General features: G+C 40.8%; 1 protein-coding gene across 3 annotated transcripts in view; it reads left to right on the top strand.

The window, feature by feature from the left end:
- The window catches only part of NAALADL2 (N-acetylated alpha-linked acidic dipeptidase like 2), an 882,142-nt gene that overhangs the window by 474,041 nt on the left and 388,114 nt on the right, over positions 1-19,987 (top strand). For all 3 annotated transcript variants that reach the window (XM_043521778.1, XM_043521780.1, XM_043521781.1), the window contains one exon: positions 11,364-11,637. In XM_043521778.1, the coding sequence (XP_043377713.1) occupies positions 11,364-11,637 (274 nt within the window). The remainder of the gene's footprint in view (positions 1-11,363; positions 11,638-19,987) is intronic.

Genomic DNA, 19,987 nt, shown 5'->3' with positions numbered 1-19,987 from the left:
TGAAAAAATGGATGTTTACAAAAGGTTTTCTTTCCCCCCACATCCCACTCTCCTCCTGGTAATAGCTTATCTAAAGTGATCACTCTCCTTACAATGTGTGTGATAATCAAGGTGGGCCATTTCCAGCAGAAATCCGGGGTTTAACAAGAACGTCGGGGGGGCGGGGTTGGAAAAAACAAGGGGAAATAGGTTACTTTGCATAATGACTTAGCCACTCCCAGTCTCTATTCAAGCCTACGTTAATTGTATCCAATTTGAAAATGAATTCCAATTCAACAGTCTCTCGCTGGAGTCTGGTTTTGAAGTTTTTTTGTTGTAATATCGCAACTTTCATGTCTGTAATCGCGTGACCAGAGAGATTGAAGTGTTCTCCGACTGGTTTATGAATGTTATAATTCTTGACATCTGATTTGTGTCCATTTATTCTTTTACGTAGAGACTGTCCAGTTTGACCAATGTACATGGCAGAGGGGCATTGCTGGCACATGATGGCATATATCACATTGGTCGATGTGCAGGTGAACGAGCCTCTGATAGTGTGGTTGATGTTATTAGGCCCTGTGATGGTGTCCCCTGAATAGATATGTGGACACAGTTGGCAACGGGCTTTGTTGCAAGGATAGGTTCCTGGGTTAGTGGTTCTGTTGTGTGGTATGTGGTTGCTGGTGAGTATTTGCTTCAGGTTGGGGGGCTGTCTGTAAGCAAGGACTGGCCTGTCTCCCAAGATTTGTGAGAGCGTTGGGTCATCCTTCAGGATAGTTTGTAGATCCTTAATAATGTCTGTGCAAAGTCCCATAAAAACCTGCAGGAAGGGACATGAGAAGAAAATGCCCGTCTGCATGGAGAGAGAACTCACAGCATCCAAGGACATGTGTCTCATCTCATGGTCTTGTATAAAAATAATGGCAACCTGTGAAGTTAATACAGTCACAGATTTTTGGTCCCCAGGAACTATTGCAGCTGAGGTGATTGCCTGGTTGCATTGCTATGAGGGAGCAGGAGAAGGAAAATGTTGAGGTTGCTATGGTACAAAGTCTTTGAAAAAATGGCCCTGGCATCTCATGAATCCCCTGTGATCTGTCAGGTATGGAAGCAGCTTTTCTTTTGTGGTGGGGGCAAACTAGAGCAGATCAACATTATTGTAATACTGTTTTGCTTTGTCAAAACTGGCCTCTCCCCACCCTTATTTTTTTGGAGAGAAACTGAATTTTTTTTTTATGTGACATCATTCTTGAAAGTCTTATCAAAATCACTGTTGGAGCAAATTGTGAGCAAAGCGGTGTTTGAATTTTTTTGATAGTGAGTTTTCAAGAAGCAAAACATTGTCGATGGCTATTTTATTAACAGTTTTGGTGACTTTCTGATGACGAAATAATTTTTGATTAAAATTCACAAAACATTTTTGGAAAAAAAAAATTAGGTCAGTTCCTAAACCCTTAAAACTGAAACAACTTTGACAGTTGTATTTTTTGAAAAACTGGTTCTTCAACTAGTTCTAGGGCAACCCCTCACTCCCAGGAAGATAGTGGATGGAGAATCTCAGTTTGAAAATCCTTGCAGTTATTTCCTCTCAAAGTCCCCAATAAAGATTTTTTACATATGAAGGGAAAAAAAATCTGTCTCTATTGTTTTGAGAGAAAAACTATAGAATTCTATCAGCCTTTTATGAAGAACCCTACTGTTCTTGCTATATCAAATAGGAATTGCTGATAAAAGACTCTATATCTTAGTGATTATCATTATTATATCCATTAGACAAGGGCAGTCTGGTGTTAATGGGGGAATTATTCCAATTTTAACTTCTGATTTAGAGGGCAAGAAATCTCAGTTTCTCAGCAATCACTTCATGTATTTCCAAGTGTCCGGATATGCTATCAGCAGCGTACATCTGGCTTATTAGCTGGTAGGACTAGTTATGTCTTTTAGCAAGCAATGGTGAAAGAAGTGCTGCTAGAGGAAAAAAGTCCCCACTGCACTGCTTCAGCCCTACTCTCCCCATGGTCATCCGTTTTTAAAATGAAATTCCTGTGTGGCATATGTGTTCATTTCTCTTTATAGTCACCTCATACAGCTTTGTCTTTTGATGTTGTCACTCTGCTGAGTTGGGATGGAAAGCCTAGCATTATGACTGCTACCCCTGCAGCTCATCATCTTATAAACTATTTTATCTAGGGTTACTATATTTGAACATTCATAAAAGAGGACACTCCATGGGGGGGAGGGGGTATTTACTCGCACCCCCCTGCCCCGGCCCCGCCCCCGTTCCAACCCCTTCCCCCAAAGTCCCTGCCCTGACTCCGGCCCCTCCCTGCCCCATTGGACCCCTTCCCCAAATCCCCGCCCTGGCCCTGCCTCCTCCCCTGAGCGCGCCACGTTCCACCTCCTTTCCCCTCCCTCCCAGCCATGCGAAACAGCTGGTTCGTGGAGCAAGCGCTGGGAACTAGGGGGAAAAAGTGGGCACTCTCTTGAGTGATCAACATTCACTTTCTTTCTCGAATGATCAACATTCACTCTTTCTTGAATGATCAACTCTTCTTTGGGGAAAAATAATAATGGCAAAATCCCAGACATTTTTAGATATTTAAAAATTCCTCCCGGACGGCGATTTAACAACCAAAAAGCCGGACATGTCTGGGAAAATACGGACGTATGGTAACCCTAATTTTATCATCTTTAGCACTTCCAGCCTTAAGCAATACTGGCCATGTTGTAATCTCTTGCAGTTAGTCTCTGACATTCTGCAAGTCAGGGAGTATAAACTGTCTCCTGTCTTCGAGAATATGTCTTCAAGGTTTTCCTGATCTTTTCATCATTTCAAAGAAGGAAAACCAGTTAAGATTTGCATCTTGGCCTTAATGAAACATTGTGTCCTCTTTGCCTGTCTAGGTTCCTAGTTTGTTATTAAATGTTTGGGCCTAGGTTCTGCCCTCACCTTCAGCCTGTAAAACATATTATCTCCCTTATGGCTGCACAGGGTATACAGGAGGGAATTAAGAATTTAGGAATTAGGAACAGAGAACTGGAATGGGCTATCTAATCCAGTCCCCTGCTATCACAAGCAACCTAGTCATAATCTCATTCATAAATTTATCAATCTCCATTTTAAAACTAGTTAGGTTTTGTTTTTTCCCCTGCTCCCTCACAGCTGTTAGAAAGCTGTTCCAGCACCTTACTCCATCTCTGACGTTAGAAACCTCCTTCTAATTTCCATCCAAAATGTATTCATAGCTAGTTTATACCCATTTGTTCGTATGCCAAGTGTAACTGAATTCCAGTTTACATCCGAATGCAGCTTGACAGAAATCCCGAACAACAAAACACAATCTGGTAAATAAGAAATGTAGCCTCATTCACCATTTTCTAACATAAAAGGGGAAAAGTTAATAATGTGCATAAATGTATGTTAAACTACATAATTTTTTTATAAATAAATGTGTATTGATATAGTGTACCCTCCTGCTTAGCAAGAAATAGTACCAATTTTAGGTTGCAAATAAACGTGTTTTAATGGTTGTACCAACCAATGAGAGTAAAGCCTTCTTTAGGAAAATAATTAGTACACTTATTAGTAAAAAATAAATCAATTTAAATCAAGGTTTTCTGCTTGTTAATGTAAACTCTGATTAAAATCAGTGTTTTGAATCAATCCACATTGCATCGGAGGACTGCTACTGGTTACACAGACCAAGGAATGCAGATTTAATTACATCAGTATCAGATTTCCTTGCTTCTACTGGCTGTCTCAATGCTTCAGTTCAGCAGGTTTTCTAAAGTTGATTATGCAATAGGTAACATTATACACTGCACCCAAGGTGCGATGGCAGCACCCAAAAGTGTGCCAGGTGCTTCACAGACACAAGTAAAGGCATCCATCCGGCCCTAATGAGTTTGTCATTTAAATTCAGCCATGAAACCAGCAAAGCGTGGTCTATACCAGAATGTTGTACCTGCAAAGCTTTCCTAATGGGAGCACAGTTAAGGGTCCTAAACCAAAACAAGGGGAAATGAAAGCATTACGGTAACAAGACCATGTAGTTACATTGATAGTTAACCTTTGGTTTATTTTTTATTATTCACTTCGTATAGTCATCACAGAGAAATAGCTGTGTGTTGTTGTTAGGACATGTGCAGCCAGTGGTTTATTTCGGTATTGCTTTGAAACTGTTGTGGCCACTCCCAGATGCTGGTAAAAAAAAGGAGGAAGAAGGGGAGGTCGGCTGCTGACTAGGAGGGGAAGAAAGAAGAATGAGATTAGTTGTCTGTAGAGCCCGCTAGCTTCAAGGACAGTGGTGGGGAGAGGGGAGGGCTGGCTTCCTCCTTAGCAGGCTGGTGGGGGAGAAAGTGAGGGTAGGGTTGGCCACTTTCAAGCAACTCAGCTGGGGAAGTGGGGAGAAGCCCAAAGAGGCTGCTGACACAGGGAAAGTTCAGCTGATTCCCCAGCTTCCCCCCACAGGCAGAGAGAGGAGGGTGAGGGGCCAGCTGCCCCCACAGACAAAAGGAAGCGGCAGCCCCCACACGCCATGTGGTCACTGCCTGGGGAAGGTAGAGATCAGGTGGTCGCTGCGTGTGGGGGGATAGAGACAGGTGGGACAAGTGGCCATTGGCTCAAGGAGGTGGCGGCAAATAGGTGGTCGGCACACCCGTTCTGGGGGCTGGTGCTGCTGAGTTGAAGAAGCGTGCTTGTTGTCTTACCTCTTCTGCCACCTGTATCCCAATGGGGCCCCATACTCACATACTGGTGACTTTCTTCTACCTGAAGTTCAAGGAGGTTTAGGTCTTTTCTGTCTGCCTGTCTCTGAGGGTGTTTTAAAGCTTAATTTGGGAAAAGCTTCTTGAAATCCTCAGATGAAATCCGCTATACTCGTCTGCCTGTTCTTGTTATTCATGTAATGTACTTGTGCCAGATTCTAATACCCTTATGTACATGAAGACCATTAGCCAATCAAAGTCCACTGACTTCAATAGAACTGTGCAGATTTAGAGTAGCTGAAGATGTGGCCTCTAGAGTAGTACCTTACTTGGCAGTATCACTATTGATTTCCATGGAACAACTTGCTGAATAAAGTATTACAAATTATTAAGTGAATAAGGGTATCAGGAACTGGCTCACCATTAAAGCCAGTAGTGTAAATGAAAATTGCCATAACATTGCTATTGAAGCTTTAGATACTGAAAACATTCACAGTAGCAGTTGCATGATGATGCAGAGACTCTGTTCCTTTCTACAGATCACACATGCTATCTTGTTACCAGCCTTTATATTCTGTAAATTAAAAAAATTAATTAACTCACATTAGTAGGATGCAGAAGGTGACTCTGCAATCTGTGAGGTGTAATGTTGTTGTTTTTCATTAACTGATAAGGAAAAAAACCTTCTCGTACTTTCTGGGTTTCTGAATTTGGAGTACTGTCAGAAATACTATTCTTGTGACATTGTTTCTGTTATCTAACCAGCCCGTCACAAAAAATAATGGTCCAAATTAATCCCTCGTGTAAATCAATGAAATTAGTGGATTTACATCAGGAAGAAATTTGGCTCAATCTTTTTAATTAACCTGCCAAAAAGTGTTTGTGTTATTTTGTTCTCCATGAGACTTATCAAAGACACCTAATATCTGCTGAGTTGTTTAACACATGTGCCATGATTTGCAATTTGATTTTGATATGCTGTAAGGAAATTTATGAAGTAAATAGTAAGTGTATTCATTTCTGTAATTCAGTCAAGTATATTGTCACAAAAGTTTCAAAGGCATGCTTCATTTAATTATAGAGTAAAAAGCATCTTTAGTTATTAGTGAGGGAACAATTTGATAATTGTGTCCTTTAAAAAAAAAAAAAAAAAAAAAAACCCTGCCTTTTATTGCGACAGAGTGCTGGCTGTTGAAATGTGCCATAACCTTATTTGTATGGGATGGGTTTCTTCCAATTATTTATTCTATTACTGTTTCTAACACCTGTGGGAAATGTGGATCTTCAAGTAGTGACTGTGTTAATCAAATGACTTTGTATGTTTCTGTACTGTCCAAGTTTGTCATTGCATTAAAGGGCATAGCAGATGAAATTGGAGACTTGTAATGTAGTACTGATTGGATTAACTTGTCCATTTTGTGCAGCCTGCTTGAAGACTTATTTTAGATAAATTAAGAAGATTAAATCTGGAGAGTGACCTTTGACAATTATTCCTCCTGACTGGATTTCTGAAGTCTTTAACATAAGCCCAGTGTTCTTGTAAAGAAGTTGAACTCTGTACAGCTGTAACTCTGACTGTTGTACAGATTACATTCAGATATAATATATCTAGTCTCTTTCAGTAGAGGTTTTTCAAATATTTTGATCTGCATGTGTAACCCATAACATATGCTGCAACCTGTAATGTCCTGTAGGTGGCATTAGCCTTTGAAACGTGTACTATACTGTCGGGTGCAGTTGTAACATGTTTCAGAGTAACAGCCGTTATCACTCAAGGTTGTTAATGCATCACCAATATGATATGGTATTTCCTTTTCACTTTTATAAGGTTGTGAGTGACATTGTATGTGTAGTAAATGTTCCCTTACTAATGGAGTTTTAAATTGTAAGGTAGTATTGTTAAAAGGAGAAGTTTAAATACTCTTTTCCTGTTATGTTTTCCTGTTCCAAAGTCCACTGAAGTCAATATAAGTCTTTCTATTGATTTCAGTGGTCTTTGGATCAGGTTCTTTGGGACAAATTTTTAAAGGTATTTAGATGCAGATAGGCAACTAGTAAGATTTTCAAAATTGTCCGGGTCCTTACTCCAATAGATTTCTGCCAGTGTTTTAACAATTGCTCATTGTTTTGTTCATCCATTGATTACCCTAGGAGTTAGGGAGCTAGTCTCTTCTGAAAATCCCAATAGGTGCCTATCTTTATCTTTAGATGCCTAAATACCTTTAAAATTTTGGCCCTTTGAGCATAGAAAAATCGAATGTCACAAGCTATTCTAAGGAGTACAAGCGAGATCTAAGCTGAGGTGTCACTAACTGGTGGTTTGGGGTTATATCTCTGAGTCTCAGTTTTATTATCATGTACTTTTCAGTCCTAACACAATTGAAAGTTAATTCAGTTCAATATAAAATTTGTTAATACTGTTACTTGGTGTATAGATTCCGGGATTCCAAGAGCAGAAGGGACCAGTCTCATCATCTAGTCTAACCTCCTATATAACACAGGCCACAGAACTTCCCCAAAATAATTCCTGGAGCAGATCTTTTTTAAAAAATGTATCTAGTCTTGATTTTAAAATTGTCAGTGATTTGAGAATCCACCACAACCCTTGGTAAATTGTTCCAATAGCTAATTGCCCTCACCTTTAAAAATATATACCTTATTTCTATTCAGAATTTGTCTAGCTTCAACTTCCAGCCAAACTTTCTCTACTAAACTGAAGAGACCATTATTAAATATTTGTTCCCTGCGTAGATACTTACAGACTGTAATCAAGTCACCCCTTCTCTTTGGTAAACTAAACAGATTGAGTTCTTTGAGTCTGTTACTATAAGGCATTTTCTAATCCTTTAATTCATTCTTGTGGCTCTTCTGTAACCCACTCCAATTTATAAACCTCCTTCTTGAATTGTGGGCACCAGAACTGGACACAGTTTTCCAGCAGTGATCACACCTGCGACAAATATTGAGGTAAAATTACCTCAGTACTCCTCTTTGAGATTCTCTGGGGTGCCTCCCCGGAATGCTCTTTTGGTCACAGTGTCACACTGGGAGCTCATGTTCAGCTGATTATTCACCACAACCCATTTTCCAGAGTCACTGCTTCCCAGAATAGAGTCCTCCATCCTCTAAGTGTGGCCTACAATGTTTGTTCCTGGATGTATACATTTACATTTAGCCATATTAAAATGCTTCTTTTTTGCTTGGTATCCATAAGAACAGCCATACTGGGTCAGACCATAGGTCTGTCTAGCCCAGTATCCTGTCTTCCGACAGTGGCCAATGCCAGGTACTTCCGATAGAATGAGCAGAACAGGTAATTATCAAGTGATCCATCGCTTGTTACCTTTGCCCAGCTTTTGGCAAACAGAGGCTAGGGACACCATCCCTGCTTCTCCTGGCTCATAGCTAGACAAATATCCAGGTCACTCTGTGTCACTGACCTGTGCTCTTAATTATTTACCACTCCAGCAATGTTTGTGTCATCTGCAAATTTATCAGTGATGATTTTGTGTTTTCTTCCATGTCATTGATAAAAATGTGCAGTAGCATATGGTCAGAAACTGATTCCTGGGAGATCCCACTGGAAACACACCCTCTCAGTGATGATTTCCCATTAACATTACATTTTGAAACATTTTGTACAGCAGGCAGTTTAGATATCCAAGCAAAGACCTCCTAGTACCCTTTCAATATGCCAACAAGGCTACTACTCTTCAGAGCTCCCCGCAGTTTGGTGAATGATTCTGAGTTTGGGGATGGTGGGCTATGTTAGATTGATCAATGTATTTTTCTCCCTTTCATTTTAGGCTTCCATTTTTCCACTGAAATTATCATTAGATGTCTCTCTACAGTGCTATTCGCTTGGCATTCATTCTGAAGCTGGTCAGACTAGATTCATTGTTTCCTTCAGTTCTTTCATCATTCCCACTCTGTGGATCATCCAGTAATGGGTGTTCAGCAGTGATATAAACTGTATTTGTCCCAGAAAAGCCAAAATCGACCTATTCGTGGTCTGGCAGTCTATTGAACAGTATTGACAAAATCATTTCTAGGCTCAGGTGTTCTGCATGACACTTCATTATGCTGCCTGGATAACCCTTTATTGTGGACATCAAGGCTGAGGAAAACTTTCTGTCAAATAATATATTATGATACTTAGTGAAACTGCTCTTTTCAGCTTTTCTCAGTGAATGTAGACTAAATGTTTAATTGTAGCTAGTTTCCAGGATCGTCCCCTCCCTGCAGCCCCCTACAAAATTACATCAAATGAACTCTCCTGTCTTGGATAGATTTGATTCAAACCAATCATTTTGTAAAGTGAAACTTTTGGAAAAACAAAACAAAAAAAACCTAGTGGGTGTCCAGTCAATATTAGGCATTTTTTTCATTAAATAAGGAGGTTTTTTTAAAAAAATGAGCTATTTCTTAAAAATCCAGTTGTGCCACTGAGTTCTGAGCTCTTTGGAAGTGGAGTTTCTGCTTTTTTATTACACTGCAGATGGTCTTCTATTTCAACTAAACTGTTAACTCCTGAGGGCCGGGGCCTCGACTTTGTTGCCATTGTAAAGTACTGTACCATATTTTGGCACTGCTGGGTGCTATAAAATAATAGTAGTTATTATGGCAATTGTTAGCAATGGTTGAAAATCAACTTAAAGATGCAGTTTTACTGCAAAGTATAACCCCTGTAACCATGCCTTCATTTTGTATGTCTTTGGCTGTCTTAAAATTCAACATAGATTATGCCTCAGAGAAGTTCTAATCTCCTGTTAATGGTCAATTGCTAACCCTTCCAAAGCTACTGATCATAGATTTTGTGTGCATCCTTTTCACAGGGTAGCTGGCCATTGCAAATGAAGCAGATCCAGCTCCTGTATGTCAAAGCAGGTGCTCCCATTTGGCCAATTAAGAAGGCGGAGCTGCACCTAAGGATTAGAAAAGGTCAGGGAGCAACCCACTGAGGGAGAGTCCTGGTGAGAGTGAGTCAGGAAAAGTCAGAAGACAAGAGGTCGTCTTTGGGGAAAGCTTCAGTGAGCAGAATGCTCATGACAGGCCTCCCTAGGAAGAGGGAGGAATTGGCTGGGAGACTGCATGTCTGAAACCTGGGCAAAGGCTGAACGTAGGACAGCAGCAAAAGGGGTTTGCTGGTTGATGTGCCCAAGCCACAGCCAGGGCTGAAAGCAAGAGAAGCAGCAGTAGCAGAGGGAGTTGCCTCCTGACTCTGAGCTGGGGCCTAGGGCTGAAGAGCCTTGACGGTAGGGAGCAGCAAAGGTGCTTAACTGCTGGAATCTCTGGAGCTGAAGAGCTTGACCCAGAGGAGCTTTGAGAGGCCCAGGGGGAGTGAGGAATGTTCCTTTGGCAAAGATGATTCCAGCATAGAGAAAATGAGGGTTCCTGATTGGAAGAGCTGGGTTGCACTCAAGTTGGAAGGGGTGAGGTGGTTATCCTGTTACAAGGACAGGAGAGGGCCGCACTGGAGAGCTGCGACGTGGTGAGAGATGTTCAGACATGGTGAGAGATGTAGGGGCTGCACTAGAGAGTCAGGCCGTAGTGAGATATGCCATAACTCTATGCTGCACTGTTCGGACTATCATGGGGGAAATCTGGATTATGTTATGGGACTTTTATTATGATTTATGTGCATGGGACTTTTGTAATAAATTAACCTCACTTGGGAAAACTCTGGGGACTCTGAAAAGGGTAACTGAGGTAGGCGTGCCTGTCATTCCCCAGCCTGCTGCAGGAGTGTGCTCCAGATAGCATCACCCTGTGCAAAGTTTTAATTATGATCCACTACTTTGTGGGGATTGTAATACTACAGAATTTAGAGCGATTCTTTTAAGTAGATGGAATATAAAATTAGCAGACTTAGTTTAAAAAGAAAGTCTGGGCATAAATATTTGGAACTTGCTTTCATGTTCATCAGTGGATCAAAATGTGGAGACTTTTCCCATACTTCGCGAGATGCATAGAGTGAAATTCTGACCCCTACTGAAGTCAATGGGAGCTTTGTCATTGACATCGCTGGGGCCAGGATTCCATCTCTGATTTCTATTGCAAGCTCAGTCAGTTAATTGCAGTGTGATAATGGGTAAGTTATTTACCCCCTCTGTGACACAGTTTGCCCATTTGTAAAATGTACCTAATTTATAAGGTTTTGTGAGGTGGAATTAATGTTTTTAATGTTTAAACCCATTAATGAAAGTTACTTTATAAATGTTAAATATCAAATTATATGGTTTAGAATCGATCAGGTTTGAGGTTAATATGTAAATACTTCTTCTGAACATACTTTTGTAGCCAGGCTAGCTAAAAGCCAGCACCCAGAAATTTAACAAGCAGATACTTCAGCATGGAAGTGCAAATTCTACTTGTAAATATTGAATGCTTTACAATTTATACCATGATTTGAAATCACTTCTGTGGGATTTTGGAATTCCAATAGGATATTTTTCTTAAAAGACAAAAATTATTATTCTCCACAAAGAGTTTTATTTTTCTGATGACTGATAGGAATTACATGCAAAGAGAATGAAAGGTGCTTTGTTGTATTGTATGGTAATCTATCATGAATTCCTTGGCTCACATTAATGAAATTGTGAACTGCTATATCTGTACAAGATGAATGTATATTGGAAAAAATGTACTATTTCTGTTTTTTTTCCCACCCCCAGAGATTTGATACAGTTGCCTAGGAAAGAAGAAGATACAGACATTGCAATGAAACTTCTGGTTCAATGGACGTCTTGTGGCCTTGAAGATGTTCAGCTCGTAAATTACTCTGTCTTGCTTGACCTGCCAAGCTCTTCTTCAAATACAGTAACTTTGAAAAATAGTGGTGAATGCTTTTATCCTAGTGGACAGAAGTGTTACAGGGAGACCAAAAAGCTTCACAGCCAAGACCTTCTGTACTCATACGCTGCTTACTCTGCCAAAGGAACTCTCGAGGTAATACAGTCATTTGTCTTTGTGATTTACAGTGAAATAGAATTAGAAAACAGCTTCCATCTGTCTTTAACTGGCAAGTCATGGGAGTAATGGTGAAAACTTCAGACTAGAGATGAGCAAACAGATTCAGGTAAATAAGATGTGGCCCTCAGCTCAGACCTTGAAATAATCTGTTATGTTATATTTTTACAATTAAACCTCAGCAGTCTCTCAGCTGGTGGGTTTATACATCCTGGTTTTAGCTGGGTATAAGAGTCTGAGAGAGCTTTGTCTAGAACTTTGTGTTCTCCCTATGCTTGTGTGAAGCAACTGCTGAGCAAGCCCTGCTAACTAACTCTTGAGGAAGGCACACAGAGAAGGGAAGATGAGTTTCTTTGCAATGAGATCTGGTTTGAGGACAGGATTAGGTGCCAGAAACTCATTAATTATAATCCTGGGCCTTGGGCAAGTCATTTAACATCCCTGCCTCAGTTTCCACATGGAGATTATAATTCTTACTTGCCTAGCTAACAGGGATGTTGTGAGGCTGCATAAATGTGTGTAAAGTGCTCTGAAGAAGGCAAACACAATAAAAATTCCACTGTTGTATCTTTCTCCTCTCCACTACATGATGTGTCACACACAATGAAGCAGACTGTATTTATCTTATTTTATTTCCCCATGCTTCAAAAATAAATTTAGTTTGTTTTCATGACTAAAATATTAATAGACCAAAGAAGTGTGGCTAGGAAGTTGAGTTTGGGGGGATTCCACCCCCCCTCCCCACCTCCCTCTGACCTTTATACTTTCTGAACATCGCCCCATCACAATGAGGTTTATAATATATTAGGATATGTCTACACAACAAAGAAAAACCCAGCCTCTGCCAGCTGACTTGGGCTCGGGCTGCGGGCTATTTCACTGCTGTGTAGACTTCTGGGCTTGGGCTGGAGACTGAGCTCTGGGACCTTCCCACCTCGCAGGGGCAAGCCCCGTGAGCCCGAGTCGGCTGGCACGGGCCAGCCACAGGTGTCTAGTTGCTGTGGAGACATCTCTTAGTGACATGGATACCAGCAGTATGATACAGTTTTTGTAGATTTTGCTTGTATTGTCTTTGTGACAGTACTGAATTTTCAAAGTCCACATGACTTCTATTTCCTCTGGGTATTCCTTTCTTCTGTTCAACAGCTGATTGAGTAGACATCCCGAGCATCCTATTGATAGGATATAATGCACTGTGGGGGTCTTGTCAACTGGAAAAATTCAATATACAGTATCCCTTTGTTTTAATAAGCCCATTGCATTAATTGTAATGAGATAAAAATACAGTTGTGGTCTCTGAGATTAATCCCACAAATGTAAAGCTATCCTTAACCAATAAGGGGCTTAATAAATTGCAGGCTAAAAGAGAGCTAGCCTCTCTGGGGACTAAAATGAAGACTCTTGCAAAATCAAAGAGGTTTTTACCAATGATATCTCACCACACAGCAATATAAATTACATTTCAAAATAGTTCTTTATACTAGGAATTCTGCATAATGAAGCAGGACACAGAGACTACGTAGACATTAGTGGTGATTGAACTCTGGATCTTGCAGCAGGAAAAGCAAAAGACACACCTTTATCACTTGAGCCAAAGGAATACTTTAGCTATATCAGGGTTTAAGATCAGCAACTAGAGATATGATCATCGGATTATATGTATGTTGTTTTAGAAAGGCTAGACCCCAATGGATTATATGCATTGCTCTTAGAAAAGCCTTTCCTCAGTGTCTATAGGTCCACAAAGTGCAAGTCCCACTGGTGATAATGAACCATGACCACATATATATTTATCTAGACATTTTTATCAGCAGTGATCTAACCTTGGACTTGGAGTGCCTAAAGCACAAATCACTAATGTTTGAGCTAAATGTGCAAGTATCTTAAAGTGTGAGTAGCAGGTTGTCATTGTTACTAAGATAAACCAGTAGAGGGAGACATGATCACATGAAGTAAGCCAGCAAATTACATTTATTTTGGATGTCACGCAGCCTGGCTATGATTGAAACATCATAGGGATTTTTTCTGTTAAAAGATACTTTGTAACAAACTTGCCATAATATGGAATATTTTAATTTCCAAAACCTAATTCAAATTTTTAGCAGGGGCTAGCTTGACATAGAATTTATGGTCCATAAATAAACATGAGTTTTGGTTACCAATGATGTTTGTTTGAACTTCTAGAAGATAGAGCAATTAAAGAATTCTTAAATTGAAGTAGCCAGACTACCAAAAGAGCTGCAGTCTTACTTTTGTTTTGACAAGGTTATTTGTAGAATAGCAGTGCTCCTTTTCTTTGAAGACCCGTCATGTGCATTCATCATATGGCCATTTTATATGAGCTGTCCAATTTGTACTTTCCGTAACGGCCTAACTAGCATTTGTGATATCGGAAATCTACTTTGAAAGCCAACTTAATGCAATGTGATTGATGGCATGCCTTGCTACTTCTCTGTAATTCTCTGGGCACTGGAAAGGTGACACTGTTTACCCCATCAAAACGAGAAGCAGGTCACGGTAGGGTTCTTAACAGAGCTGCCGTGTCAGCTGTGAAATACATATTACAGTAGTTATGTAAATAAATTAGCATAAACCAGGTCATCTTGAAAAAACAAAGACACTTGTGTAATATATTTTTATTAAAAGTTGAGCATTGACCACAATTTAATAGCAAGGTTAAACACTTTGCCTATTTGGTGAAAATAGGGAAAGAAATCTGGCTAACTACAGATTATATTAAAAGAGGAAATTACATTGCATCTAAATTATGCATTTGGAGTTAAATTTACCCCTTTTCTGAGACATCCAGCACATAGCTAATACACCACCTAAGTCAAGGTGTATTGGTGAGCTTAATTATGACTCAAGTGGTACATAGACGCTTTGGTGGTTCTCTGACCACGGGTGAATTTCATCCCGATTCTGATCCTGTGAAGTGCTGAAAACCTTGCAGCACCAGGTTCTTAATTCCCATGCTCGTTAAAGAGCCTTGGATAGAAACACAGGTTGGAGATAAATTATTTTAACATAAGTAAAGACAATTTGGTTTATGGTTAATTGCCCAAAATCTTTCCTAATGCAGAATTAAGGTTGCCCAGTAGTGCTCGTGCCTTTCCAGAATGTGGAAATAGGACATAGAGAATGAAGGTAATGAAAACTTGAAAACAATGCAACCTTAACTCTGCCCTGTTGAATTACGAATGATTCAGTAAAGGGGGCTGTTGGTGGCGGGATGCCATAATAAGTACACATGCAAAAGTTCTAAGAGAATATGCCATTATTTGTGTTGTGTTCCAGAGTTTTCAATGAACTCCAACTGTGTTCACTGTATTAGGTGTAGCTGTATTGAATGGTTGCGAGGGATTAATTGGAGCATCTTGGCAGAGCTTATAACTATGATGTGGGATCAAGTATGCCTCATTTCAAAGCTGAATTTTGTAGGTTGCATCGATAGAGGTGCACAAAGATGTCTTCTTGCCATGGGAATTGTCTGTAATCTGTTGGGATATGTGTCCGTCATCTCCAGAGCTTCATGAGGCAATGTGTCAGAAGGAATGCCCTGAGTGAAGAGGTGGTAACATGTAAAAGCCTGAGATGGTTGTATGGCGTAGCATTGATATTTGAATGAAGGCCAGGTGTATGTAGCTTTTGTTTGCTATGCCTAACCTAAACCTAAATTCTGATGTAGCACAGAGAAGGTGTTAAACTTAATCCTACAGTACTCGTGCTCTGTAGACCTCTGTAAAGGAAGAGTGCTAGTATGTACTGGGGCACAAACTTCAGTGTGGGCTAGCTGCCCCAGTACAAGCGCACCGGAAATCCCTGCGTACTTCCTCTGGTTGCTAGTCCACACTGAAGGTTGTGCCTCCACATCTTCACAACAATTGTCTGCTACCTGAGCTAGCCAGACTAAGACTAGCATGGATATGCCCAGGACCGGCTCTAGGCACCAGCAAAGCCAGCACATGCTTAGGGGGGGCACAATTCCAGGGGCGGCATTCCAGCCATCCTTTCTTTTTTTTCCCTTGGGCAGTTGCGCTCTTGGAGCTTGGGGCAGCAAATTTTTTGCTTGGGGTGCAAAAAACCTAGAGCCGGCCCTGGATATGCCTACCTGCAGTCATACTGTTTGGGTGCAGCTCAGGTTCAGTAACCACAGCAAATCCCCTTGAGCCATCTAGTTAGAGTGAGACAACACTGACTGCAAACCGTCTGGCTTCAACTGAGCCCTAGTCTTGTTGCGTTTGCACATTTCATTCTTTTATGCATTTTAGTGTCTACTAACATGGAGTTACAAATTTCCCCCCAGTAACTTTTTCACTATTGCTTCCCCAGACAGACAGTGGGTGCCATGCACTAGTTGAGATAAATCCCCAAGTGACTGAGACTGATTTGGGGAGGATTAGAGCTATAGTTCGAGTCCCAGGTGTACCCCAAAGAAATCACCTGAATTTATGGAAACAGCTGACCTTCTGTTTAAGGGGCAATATATCTTGAGAGCTCCTTGTTCAAATGATTGCATATTTGAACTGTTAACTCTATCCTTCCCCCCCCAAGAAGCACAGCAAATTTCAAGACCATCTGAAAAAGCACATGGCTTTTAAAGAACAGCTGTCCTTTAAACAGAAAGCGATGCTCAACCCTAATGATAGCAGAGCTGCCACTCTGCTATAATTATACGCAGAAAGCTGTGTTAATGCAACGTGACGGTTATACAGTTAAACTCATGATCAGGAAGTGCAAAAGTTATCCTCACAATGACAGCCTTCACAAAGGCGTGTTGCACATTCTGTTGTTTTTTATGGTATCTGTTTAAGGCATAACTGTTCCTATTTCAGACTACACATTTCACTAGAAAAAGAAAAGAGAACATTGTGTGCTGCAGCCAGAGCAATGTTGCTGGTAGAACTTTAACTTTTGAGGGGTAGATTTTCAAAGGCACAAATGGCAATTAGTAGAAAATATCACTCTTAATCGCCTGCTTTTTTTTGTATTCTTAACTGTGCTACCTGAATGCTGCACTAACTTTCCCGCCCCCTCTAACTTACTAGGTATTCTTAAAGAATAAAAAGGACCAAAAGTCTTCAGCTATTCAGCTACAGTGTTTGCAATCTCCTTTAAAAAGAGCTCCTGGGTTGGTGGACTTACAGATTCTGATTATGGGTCTTGTAAGCTTGTTGGACCAATCAATGAACACTTACATAACTGTGCACTTAATCAGGCATGCACCAATGTCTCTGTGCTGCTTAGGAATGGATGAGAAAGAGCAGTGCTGATCCACTGGTGGGGACTGCTAAGCATGGTGCGTTGTTCATAGTCCAGTGCTGTGAAGTAAATGGAAGGGTGAAGGCACTGCAGGTTGATGGAATGATGGGGACACTGCATTAAGTTCAATCCTACTGTAAGGCCGGGTCTCCGACTTAAAAGTTAGGTTGACATAGCAACGGCGCTCATGGGTGTGAATTCACAGCAAGGTTCATGGAAGAATGTTTCCATCCAGCTATGATCATTCACTGAACTGGCATTCCTACAACGATGGAAAAGCTCTTTCCATCACTGCAGGAAACATCGTAGATACAGGACTGTATCTTGTGCTGCTGTGGCACCCGTATGATAGACGTATTATAGGCTTGACAAAGCCCTGGCTGGGATGATTTAGCTGAGGGATTGGTCCTGCTTTGAGCAGGGGGTTGGACTAGATATTCTATGATTCTATGACATTAGAAGTCAATAGTTGCACCACTTTTAATGAGGACTGAATTTTGCTCAGTCTAGTCACTGAAGCACTGAGAAAGCCACCTGGAAGAGAGATTATTTCACGGGAACCAGTGGAATTATTTCTGTCAGTGTCTGACCCTTAGACATAATTTTCTCTTAAATTATGTGGGATGGACCAGGAAAATTATGGAGAGGAAGGAGACTAAAGATAATCTAGGTATGCCACAAAACTAAACAAATATGTTGCCTCAGTTTTCAATAACACTGGAGAATAGCTAATGTTGTTTTACCTATATATAAGAAAGAAGACAAAAGTGATCTGCACAGTTACAGACTTGTTAGTCTAACCTCAGTAGTATGCAATGTTTTAGAACAAAATGTGAAGGACAGAATAATTGCATTCATGGAAGTAAAAAGAAAGGGGGATGTAATGCAACACGGGTTTACCAAAGGTAGATTGTGCCAGACTAACCAGATTTCCTTCTTTGAGGAAAATAACTAATTTTTTTTTAGATAAGACAATTGATGAGGTTACAAGTTTAATAAAGCTAATAGTGTAGATCTAATATACTTAGACTTCAGTAAAACATTTGATATGGTACCACATGGGAAATTATTAGTTCTACTCAAGAAGATGGGGATCAATATGAGAATTGTAAGGTGGATAAGGAACTGGTTAAATGGGAGGAGGCAACAGGTTGTGCTAAAAGGTGAATTATTGGACTGGAGCGAGGTTACTAGTGGAGTTCCTCAGGGATTGGTCTTGGGACCAATCTTAATCAAAATGACCTTGGAACAAAAAGTAGAAATGTGCTAATGGAATTTGCTGACAACACAAAGTTGGGAGGCATTGTCAATACAGAGGAGGATCAGAATATTATACAAGAAGATCTGAATGATCTTGAAGACCTGAATGACGGAAATAGGAGGCTTCAGAGTAACAGCCATGTTAGTCTGTATTCGCAAAAAGAAAAGGAGTACTTGTGGCACCTTAGAGACTAACCAATTTATTTGAGCATAAGCTTTCGTGAGCTACATCTCACTGCATCCGATGAAGTGAGCTGTAGCTCACGAAAGCTTATGCTCAAATAAATTGGTTAGTCTCTAAGGTGCCACAAGTACTCCTTTTCTTTTTGGAAATAGGAGGAAATTCAATAATATGAAGTGAAAAGTCATGCATTTTGGATCTAATAATAATAAGATCTGTGACAAGCTGGGGACTCATCAGTTGGAGGTGACAGTGGAGGAGAGACACCTGGTGTTTTGATCAGTCACAGTTTGACTGAGCCCCGCATGTGATGAAGCTGTGAAAAAGGCAAATATGATACTAGGATGTATTGGGTGAGGCATTTCCAGTAGAGAAAGAGAAGTGTTAATGACATTGTACTAGTCTCTGGTAAGACCTCATTTGGAATACTGTGCAGAATTCTAGTCACCCATGTTGAAGAAAGATGAATTTAAACTGGATCAGGTGCAGAAAAGAGTTATTTGGATAATCCAGGAAATGGAGGGCCTATTTTATGAAAGGAGACTTGAAGAGCGTGGCTTGTTTAGCCTAGCAAATCAAAGGCAGAGAAGGGATATGATGGCTCCCTATAAATACATCAAAGTGGAAAACACCAGGAAGGGTGAAGAGCTGTTTTAGCTAAAGGATGATATTGCTACAAGAACAAATGGGGACCAATTAACTGTGAACCAAATTCAGGCTGGAAATTAGAAGAACGTTTCTAGCCATCAGGGGTGAGGTTCAAGAACAGCCTCCCAACAGGAGTTGTGGGAGCAAACAACTTAATTAGTTTTAAGAAAGAGTTGGACAAATTTATGCGTGGTATTGTATTACAGGTTTGCTTGTGATGGTGAGGGGCAGGGTTCAGCAACCTTGCTGATTCCTTCCGGTTTGTCTTATGTTCCTAAAAATTTGTGCTTCAGGGTTTCAGCTGGCCTTTTGCAGAGGTCAGGAAGGGATTATTCCCCGCCACACACACACTATGGTAAATGTTTGTTGAGTTGGTTTTTGAGCGCCTTCCTCTTGAAGCATCAGAAATGGCCACAGCTGGAGATGGGACACTGGATAGGATAGGATAGTGCTCTGAAGTGGCACTGAGCATTCTCTCTCTCTCTCAGGTGCTTGGCGGGTTGGTTCTTTGTCAAAGCTCAGGGTCTAACTGATCAAGATTGTGGAGTTGGGAAGGAATATTCTCTCAGGTCAGATTGGCAGTGACCTTGGGGTATTTTCCCTTTCTGCTGCAGCATGGGGTGCTGCTCATCTGCTGGGGTTAACTGGGTATATCTCATATAATCAATTCCCTGCCGTTGCAGGGGCTTCAGGCACTGGTGCACCTCGGTTCCTCCTATTCTCTGCATGTGGCATGTCTTCTGAGGGCTGTAGTACTTGTGGTCTAATTTGGGTTGTTGGGTTTAGTGTGAGAGTGCTGGGTAGTGTTGGTGGCTGGTGTTGTGTAAGACAGACTGGATGATCTGATGGTCCCTTCCAGCCTTGAACTCTGATACTTCTTGTCAGTGCAGACATAGAGATTATACCAAACTATGTGGAAGCCTCTCTGCACCATGGCTGAATATGCCCTGCTTGCTCAGTGGTAACAAATTGGCTTCT

Source organism: Chelonia mydas, chromosome 9 (assembly GCF_015237465.2).
Source record: "Chelonia mydas isolate rCheMyd1 chromosome 9, rCheMyd1.pri.v2, whole genome shotgun sequence".
Lineage (NCBI taxonomy): Eukaryota > Metazoa > Chordata > Testudines > Cheloniidae > Chelonia > Chelonia mydas.
The sequence above is the reverse complement of the archived record's forward strand: the minus strand, read 5'-3'. Positions and strand labels throughout refer to the sequence as shown.